General features: G+C 48.4%; 1 protein-coding gene across 1 annotated transcript in view; it reads right to left on the bottom strand.

Moving 5' to 3' along the window:
• Positions 1–466: 466 nt before the first annotated feature.
• The window catches only part of tnfaip3 (tumor necrosis factor, alpha-induced protein 3), a 25,461-nt gene continuing 15,991 nt past the window's right edge, over positions 467–9,936 (bottom strand). The window contains exons 4-9 of the mRNA XM_083658370.1: positions 9,333–9,474; positions 8,528–8,698; positions 7,375–7,555; positions 5,568–6,538; positions 5,199–5,404; positions 467–4,362 (exon numbers count right to left, since the gene is read on the bottom strand). Of these exons, the coding sequence (XP_083514496.1) occupies positions 3,991–4,362; positions 5,199–5,404; positions 5,568–6,538; positions 7,375–7,555; positions 8,528–8,698; positions 9,333–9,474 (2,043 nt within the window). The 3' untranslated portion in view covers positions 467–3,990. The remainder of the gene's footprint in view (positions 4,363–5,198; positions 5,405–5,567; positions 6,539–7,374; positions 7,556–8,527; positions 8,699–9,332; positions 9,475–9,936) is intronic.

Genomic DNA, 9,936 nt, shown 5'->3' on the forward strand with positions numbered 1-9,936 from the left:
ACTTTTGTGATGACACTGCTCAAGTCCAAGTCGAGATATGAGTCCTTAAAATGAGAACTCGAGTACTGCATAAATAATTTTATTATTTTAAATAAGTTTATAAATAATAAACAAACATTAATATATTTCTTTCTGATGAGGATTGTAGGTTTTTGGGGTGTCAGTTGGAGTTTAGTCTGACAATTGTGTGCACACAGGATAGTTAGGTTAAGTAAAGTTAGTTAAGTAGCCTACTACAAGTGCCTGGTTGGTGAGTAGGCGGCAGGCAATATTTGACAATTTAGCTGGAGCTCAGTCAAACTTTATTTAACGTTAAGTTTTCATTATGAATTAGAAAATGGTCAGGGGGCCACTTGGCAACCTATCGCGGGCCGCATCTGGCCCCCGGGCCGCAAGTTGAGTATCACTGATCTAGGGGCTGCCCCATACACACACACACACACACGCACACAAGAACCACAGTAGACAAAGTTCAGATTTCTTAATAAAAATAATTAATTTCAGGACAACATATAAATAATTATTGAATCACACAATACAGATATCTTGATATGAATAAATACTGAACAAATAAAACAAGGCTTTTTTTCATACAATACCCTATTGTCGAAAGGTCACACAAAGAAACGTCCACACTGTTTGCATGTTTTCTTACACCTTCTGCGTTTATGCGAATGCTCTTTCTGTTGGAATGTCCCTAAGCCAGTAATGCCTCAGCAGCTTAGACAAGTCATGTGCAACTCTGTCATCCCATCCCAATCAGGCTCAGTCCCAGCAACCCCGAAAGGGGCCTTAACGAGCTGATCACTAATTGGCCTTTAATTGATTAAGGTTTGTCTAGAGGTGATTAAAGCACACAGAGATCTACTTTTAGGCCGCCGACGCCGGGGGCCGGGCCAACGGCTCTACATACAGCTGAACGAAAAGGCCTGTTTGTCTACGCATTCCTAACTGGAGCCACAGAGACATCTGCCTACAGCAGGAGAGAGAGACATCTGCCTACAGCAGGAGAGAGAGACATCTGCCTACAGCAGGAGAGAGAGCGATCACAAGCTTTTCAGAACCATGGGGGGAGGGGGGGGGGGGCTTTTTCAGTTTGCACAATAGATGTATTTATGCTTAAGTGCATCTCTATAGATAAATATTTCTTCTTCTTTGGATACATTTGATAGAATTTTAGACAAACTGTATTAGGGGTGTAACAGTTCACAGAATTCATGATTAGGTTCGTTACAACACATAGTGGTGTAACGGTTCGCTACCTTTTCAATTCAGCAAAAATGCCAGAGACATTTCCTTGATTTAAGCGTTTTTATTTATTTATCTATTTGACTTATTTTATTATTTTCAGTCTTGTTTACATTTGAATTTCAATTTACGACAACGGTTTTTTAACACCTTTCGACTTTTTCGTCTCAATTTTAGTTTTGCATGATATCCTTCTGTGCGTATTGTTACACCCATAAACTGTATCCATTTGGCGGTTGTTAGCATGAAAAAGCTCAAACAGCATTTAGGTAGCTTGATGTCTTGATATCTACGGCACTGGAGTTAGTTCATTAGAACAGTCCAGGCCGGCCATTTTTAAGGAGGTAACAACAACTGTTTGGTGGTTGATGGCATGTTTTTTTTTGTATTTTCTTTTTGCAGAAACCAAATATATTCAAATACATTAAAATCTGAAAACAAAGAAAAAAACAAAAACAGGAATGTCAATTTTGCGTATTCCAGGCGCGCATGTGCGTGTGTTGTGTGTGTGTGTTGGAGATGAGGCATCGGGTTTGAAGGTCCTACGATATGGACCAAGATCCATATTCACAAAGCATCTTATAGGTGGGGGCGCTGATCCAGGATCAGTGACCAGGCCCCTCGGGTCCAAACCATTTCAATCACTATTTAAAGGCAAAACCGATCGGGGATCAGCCCCGATACAAAACACATTCAGAGAAATGAGCTTGGCCAGAACAGGCAAAGTGGATCGCTGTCTGAACAGTTCAAATTGTCGCCTTGGCACATCCAGAGGGGCGGGGCAGGAGGAGACTCCTCCCATAGACTGTACCACAGGTTCACCTTTACATCACCTCAGGCTGGGGTGGGGTGCTTACAATCTTACTGTGTGTGTGTGTGTGTGTGTGTGTGTGTGTGTGTGTGTGTGTGTGTGTGTGTGTGTGGTTAAGTTGATAATGCTCTGTCAAGACTTCACCTGTCATTATTTTGTCCTTTCGCTCTAGCTGGCAATCCCCTCTTGACAGGACTGGAGCTACACGATGTGTGTGTGTATATGTGTGTGTGTGCTGGGGGGGGCTTGTATGTGTATATGTGTGTGTGTGTGTGTGTGTGTGTGTGTGTGTGTGTGTGCTGGGGGGCTTGTATGCGTATATGTGTGTCCGTGTGTGTGGTGGGGGGGCTTGTATGTGTATGTGTGTCTGTGTGGTGGGGGGGCTTGTATGTGTATGTGTGTCTGTATGTGTGTGTGTGTGTGTGTGTGTGTGTGTGTGTGTGTGTGTGGTGGGGGGCTTGTATGTGTATGTGTGTGGTGGGGGGGCTTGTATGTGTATTTGTGTGTCCGTGTGTGGTGGGGGGGCTTGTATGTGTATGTGTGTGTCCGTGTGTGTGTGGTGGGGGGGCGGGCTTGTGTGTGTGTGTGTGTGTGGTGGGGGGCTTGTATGTGTGTGTGTGTGTGTGTGTGTGTGTGGTGGGGGGCTTGTATGCCTCTCTAGGTGCTAAAGTGGTCGACAGTAAAGAGGAAAACAAAGACCAAGGCAACAGATCCCTTCTGAGGGAGAAGAGGAGAAATAAGAGGAAGAGGAAAAGAAAGAGAATGAGTCGTATCTCTCCTGTGTTCTCTGCCTTGTGTCCGTGCACACCTCCGCGCCAGCATGTTGGCTACAATGAAGAGGCTTGTATTTCTGTACATGTAGCACCAAAACTAGCAGGGGCATGCCCAGTCTGTCTCACACTGTTCTGTCTGCTCCACCTTCCATATCACTCATTTCCAAATGTTCATTTTATATCAACCGATCACCTCTGGGTGAATAAGTGAACTGCGGTTGATGCATGTCCAAATATAAACTGGCCGAAAATTAATTGTGTGATTTTAGAATATTGTTTGCAAGAGTTTTTTTTTTTGTCAAATCGTCTATATTGAGACGATTGATTTTTAGTGAGCTGAGCCCAACAAGGATGAAGGCATCTCAAATCAGTGACTGGTCCCCAACTGCATCTCATTCCCTCTCCAATCCAGGCAGACTTGAGCCAATGCTTCAAAGTTGCACAGATTTGAATTCACCCAGATTTGTAAGATTTCATTTGGCCCAGTTTGGCTCAATTCTTCTTGTCACTTGATTTTGTTGCTGGACATCCCCAGCCTCTGTCACTCTACAGAACAAATACTAGACAGACAGGCAGGCAGACAGACGGGTAACACAGACAGACAGGGGGTATAGAATCCTTGGCTGTGGTCTAGAAAGCAATGTCAGATGCTTTTCGTTATGTCAACATACAATCATTTTGTCCGGCACGGTTCACTGCGTACCTCTAAATACATATTGTATATACATATATATATATATGTATGTATATATATATATATTGTAAATACATATTGTACACAAGAGTTAAGTCAGTTGCTCTGACATGTAGCCAAACCTCTCACCGTGTAAGTGTACATGGCAGATCAGATGATAGTAATTGCACAAAGAGGTATTCTGGAGGCCATGTCTACTGCGAACACGCACACACTCACTCCCCCCCACGTACACACACTCTCTCTTCACATTCTACATGGGGGGGGTTGGATTTTCAGGCCATAAGGTAACTAGTTAGTCACTAGCTAGTTAGTTAGTTGGTTAGTTAGTATCAGAGGTGCATTGACTGGCATGGGACGCCCGGAGCGGGGGCGGCGGCTCTAGCGTGCTAGCGATCGTTGCGTGCATGGTGTGGGACATGATCACATGATCAGCCGCATGGGTGTGGGACATGATCACGTGATCAGCCGCGGTAGATCTGTTTGAAGTGGTCACACTCGTTGCAGTAGCCCTGCTTGTCTTGGTTGGCGTAGTGGTCGCAGCCCTGCGTCCGGCACCGCTGCTTGGACTTTTCCTTGGGCGCCTGCGCCCGCCTGCCCGCCTCTCGGCCCGCCTCCCGGCCCGCGCCGCGCGTGTGGCACTCTGGGCACAGGTCCGTGCAGCCCGGGGACACGTTGCTGCAGCCACTCCGCCGGCACTGGGTCTGCTGGGTCTGAGTCTGGGTCTGGGTCTGGGTCTGGGTCTGGGTCTGGGACTGCTGGGTCTGGGACTGCTGGGTCTGGGACTGCTGGGTCTGGGACTGCTGGGATGATCTGGGTTTGGCCGCTCTGTCCCGCTATTTACAGAGAAGAAGAGGGAGAGCAGAGAGAAAGAGGAGAATCCAATGAATGAGTCAACTCAAACTTTACCGGACCAACAATTATTGGATTATAGCATCTGTTTTATAAGTGAGGCCAACAATAATGAGCCTGGACAAAAGCATCCTGATACGTGACATCACATCCTGTTTCGCTCTACGTATCGGTCTGGATTATACAGTCAATGGTCTGGACTCCAATCCGTCCACAGTGATCTCAGTGGGTGGGACTACTTGCCTTGACAGACAACTCCTTCAGCCAATCAAGTGTCACCAAATCCAGTCCTTCAAGCCAATCAGCCAAATCCAAATCCACTCGGAAGAGCGGCAAAAACGTCTTTTCAGGCGAGAAACCCCGCTGGTGTATCCTCTTGTTCTTGTTTTGTTGTTATTGGGGGGATATTTCTGCAATAACTGCACTTACGGCCGTGTTTACTCCACTAACGTTACCGCTCGTCGCTTCGGGAGTCGCCATTACTGTTTTACCCTGATTGGCCCATTAGGTTGTCAACTACCAGGCAGGTCCCCGATTGGCCTGTGGACTTTGTCATTTGTGTAAATGGCTGGGGGCGGGGCTGTAGGCCAGACGGATCCACAGAAGCAAACAGAATGAGAGGTCACGTGACCAGGATGGTTGACCAGGCTAGAAGAGACTGTGTACCAGTGAGATGAAATGAGAGAGAAGAGGATCCACAGAGAGAGTGAGAGAAAAAGAAAGAGAAACACAACAAGCAGAAGACAAAAGAACAGATGATAGAAGGGAGGTGAAGACAGGGGAGAGAAAGAGGTCAGAAGGTATGGCAGACAGTACCTACCATCACCAGAGGAGGGGAGTGTGGTGTGCGATGTGCAGCTTGGTTGAGCCGTGCGCTCTGCTCCTTGACGTAGCACTTGTTGCAGTAGCCCTCCAGCATCGCCTTGCCCACCGCACCACAGCCACTCCCCCGACACCGCGTGGGGTTCTGGAAGCCCGCCTCCGAACCATGCCGGCTCTGGAGCGGGGGTGGGGGAGGAGTCAAGTCTGGAACGCACACACAAGCAATCATATAAGCCCAGTTTACCCTCACGTTTTCTGAAAAGTAAAATCACCTTGACAAAAAATGTTTGGATTACTTCTTTTAGCCCTCGACAAGTTCTACACCTGAATAACCTTCTAGCTAACCAAGTTCAGTTGTAGGACTTACGGTGGTTGGTCTGATAGTCTACGTAGCAAATAGTGCAGAAACCCAACTTCTCTGGCGTCCCAAAGAACTGGCAGCCAGACCTTTTGCAGGGCCGCGCCAGCGGAGCCTGCCAGGCCGAGGCGTGCCCCGGGGTCAGGGTGAGGCCCGGCCGCTCGGCGTCCCTGGCCTGGCTCCAGGCTGACGACGAGGCCTCAGTCCTGGGGTTGCTCTGCTGCGGCTCTCCCCTCTCCGGAGCCTGCTGTCTCTGCATGCACGGCGGACACAGGCCGTTGAAAATTCTGAACGCCTCCTGTCTGCACATACTGCAGCGCTCTGTCTCTGCCTCGCGGCCCCCCCACTGGGCGGCGTGGGGGGCCACGGGCCCCCCGTTGGGGCCCGGAGGTCCCGCGGCGGCCGGCCCGGCTCCCGGGGGCCCGTGGGTCGTCTGCCTGGAGTTGAAGCAGCGTTCACAAAGTCCATCGTGCTCCACGCTGAGGGTGAAGAGGCACCCGGGCGTCTTGCACTTCATGGCGTGCGTCTCGCTGTACAGGCTGAGGCTGGGAGCGGTGGGCGGGGCCGAGCGGGGGCTGGACAACACCGGCCCCCTCCCGGAGGAGGAGGAGGAGGAGGAGTGCGGGCAGCTCCCCTCAGTCTCCGGTCCGCCCATCGCCCCCGCTCCACCTTGTACGCCTCCTCCCTTCGTCTGCACCACCCCTTCCATCCTGGCTCCTGCAGGGGTGGTCGCCTGCCTCTTCTCGAAGCACTCGTGGCAGTGTGGCTGCGTGTCCACGGAGACGTAGAAGGTGCAGCGCGGGGTGGCACAGCGGATCTCAATGAGCGAGAGCTGGGAGACGGAGAAGGGCGGCGGGCGCTGGGGCTGGGCGGCCCACGCCTGCTCCTTGTCCTCCTGCCACCGCTGGTACTCATGGTTGACCAGCTGCAGGTAGTCCTCCATCAAGTTCATGTCTTCTGGGAGGTTGCCCTCGTCCAGCCTGGGGACAGAGAGACACATTACAGCCCTAAACATAGCGGAGATGTTGGTGGTGATTTCATACACGTTGTTTGTAATTGGATTCAAAGTTGACATCGCCTTTTATTCACACCATTGTCGTTGTCAGTGTACCAATTCAAATGTGACTGTAGTATTTGAAAAAACTCTGATGATCATCAACCACCTTCCATCTTGAGCCACACCATGCAATACTGTATGTGGTATTTAGCCAAGGCCTATGAGTAGGAGGTGAGTCTGTCACGTGTTTAGTCAATGATGTATTTAGGGTACAGGGCTTGTAGTATGTGGGTACTGTGCAGTGTTGATGATGTATTTAGGGTACAGGGCTTGTAGTATGTGGGTACCGTGCAGTGTTGATGATGTATTTAGGGTACAGGGCTTGTAGTATGTGGGTACCGTGCAGTGTTGATGATGTATTTAGGGTACAGGGCTTGTAGTATGTGGGTACCGTGCAGTGTTGATGATGTATTTAGGGTACAGGGCTTGTAGTATGTGGGTACCGTGCAGTGTTGATGATGTATTTAGGGTACAGCCAGGGCTTGTAGTATGTGGGTACCGTGCAGTGTTGATGATGTATTTAGGGTACAGGGCTTGTAGTATGTGGGTACCGTGCAGTGTTGATGATGTATTTAGGGTACAGGGCTTGTAGTATGTGGGTACCGTGCAGTGTTGATGATGTATTTAGGGTACAAGGCTTGTAGTATGTGGGTACTGTGCAGCGTTGATGATGTATTTAGGGTACAGGGCTTGTAGTATGTGGGTACCGTGCAGTGTTGATGATGTATTTAGGGTACAGGGCTTGTAGTATGTGGGTACCGTGCAGCGTTGATGATGCGTGTAGCGTCATAGCCCGGGCCGATGACTGGGATCTCCATGAGCAGTAGGTAGTCTTTCAAGAGCCTGTCTTTCTGCTGATGTTCCTTCTCCATCAGGAAGTGAATCTTCAGCTCCTCAAAGCCCCCCCGGCCCGGGTTGATCAGCGGTACTGCTCGGATTTCTGGGGAACGTGGGCCAAAGTTACATAAAAACTACAATGACAATAAAGAAATCAACGCGTGCTCGAAATGCTGAGTTATGTTCACTCTAGAAATGGTAAATTGTATAACTCTATGGATGACTTTTTGTTTTTTTTAGCTGTTTTGAATTACGTGTCTCTTTCATATGCACACAAGCGCGCTTGATGGTGATGAGGACAACATAGCACCTGTCTGTCTGTGTTTCCTACCTGGTCCACTGTCTTTGATGCTGATGAGGACAACATAACACCTGTCTGTCTGTGTATCCTACCTGGTCCACTGTCTTTGATGGTGATGAGGACAACATAGCACCTGTCTGTCTGTGTTTCCTACCTGGTCCACTGTCCTTGATGCTGATGAGGACAACATAGCACCTGTCTGTCTGTGTTTCCTACCTGGTCCACTGTCTTTGATGGTGATGAGGACAACATAACACCTGTCTGTCTGTGTTTCCTACCTGGTCCACTGTCTTTGATGGTGATGAGGACAACATAGCACCTGTCTGTCTGTGTTTCCTACCTGGTCCACTGTCTTTGATGGTGATGAGGACAACATAGCACCTGTCTGTCTGTGTTTCCTACCTGGTCCACTGTCTTTGATGGTGATGAGGACAACATAGCACCTGGCTGTCTGTGTTTCCTACCTGGTCCACTGTCTTTGATGGTGATGAGGACAACATAACACCTGTCTGTCTGTGTTTCCTACCTGGTCCACTGTCTTTGATGGTGATGAGGACAACATAACACCTGTCTGTCTGTGTTTCCTACCTGGTCCACTGTATTTGATGCTGATGAGGACAACATAACACCTGTCTGTCTGTGTTTCCTACCTGGTCCACTGTCTTTGATGGTGATGAGGACAACATAACACCTGTCTGTCTGTGTTTCCTACCTGGTCCACTGTCTTTGATGGTGATGAGGACAACATAGCACCTGTCTGTCTGTGTTTCCTACCTGGTCCACTGTCTTTGATGGTGATGAGGGGGGCAAAGTGTTGCGAGTCGTAGCCCAGCACTATGGGGTATTTGTAGCACTCGGTAGGCGGCCATTGGAGCGGCAGATAGATCCCGCCCACATTCAGAGGAGAGAAGGAGGAGCCAGACTTCATACTCCTCACCACCTGGTCTGTTAGTGATTGAACCAAAAATCAACCCAAGATCTACTTATATCTTGACATTTGAATTGTAATTGTAGTTTGATTTTGTTATTTTTACTTGTCACATTGTAGCAAGAAAATCGACATTTGTCCTTGTGCACTGAAATTACGCCTTTTAGCTTCAAGCTAGCAGTAATTAATGAGTGTAGTGAGACATGCTAACAATGGAAGCCATTTATCAATTAGCCAGTGTGCAAATACAGAAACCTTTCGATCAAAGTGCACAGCGTAAAAAAATAAAATAATTTCAACCTGCCATATATGGGCACCTTATAAGTATGAGGCCATTTACACCTGGCATTAACATGCATTTTCTGTCATCAGATTGCAATCAGATTGTGCTCGACCACTTGAAAGTACAGGTGTAAACGCCGCCAAGACACATTGAAAACGGATTGCAATCTGATCGGCCAAACCAATTTTGGCCCTGCCTAGTTTATAAGCATCCACTCCGCTAACCAAGATGGATGTGGTTATGCAGTGACACTGACCAGTATGGATCCGTAGAAAAGAAACCGACACAACAGAAAGCTGAGGCGTTCGGTTGGTATCTGAGGCGTGTGGTTGGTGAGACTTTGAGCCAATCAAAAGTGAGCACTGTACCTGCGATGACGATGATGGGTCTGCGGAGGATGTTGGAGAGGATGAAGATGTGGATGTCCTCCAGAGAGTCATACTGGAGGCCGTTGCTACTGGAAATGGGAGACGCCATCTTCACAATCTTTTCCCACTCCTCCTCCCAGTTCTGGGATGACACACACGCACACACACAAGGACACACATGCACACACACAAGGACACACACACACACACACACACAGTTAGGACACAAACACTAGGCTAACATAGAAGGCTTAATGTAGACAAAACCCTTAACGAACTAGACACACCTGCCAACACTGATTTTTGTGGGAGTCTCCCTATTTTTAACCCTTTCTCCTGCTGTGCTCCCGATTGGTCATTTCTCCCGTTAATCTCCCGATTTCAAACAAATGGACGTAGCGGGGTCAAGTTTGAAAGCCAGAGTGACGTATCTGATGTCTAGAAGATCTAAAGCATCCATAGGTACCAAGCAGGTCATGCTAGCTTGTCGGGAAGGCGGCTAAATAACACTCTAAATTTAGGCTCAATTGTGTCCAGGGAAAAGCTATTTTCAAATGGGTCACTTGTTGACATCTCAGCTGAAGATAGCTGAATGAAAATGGGT

The sequence above is a fragment of the Poromitra crassiceps genome (genome assembly GCF_964638095.1).
Source record: "Poromitra crassiceps genome assembly, chromosome: 22".
Classification (NCBI taxonomy): domain Eukaryota; kingdom Metazoa; phylum Chordata; class Actinopteri; order Beryciformes; family Melamphaidae; genus Poromitra; species Poromitra crassiceps.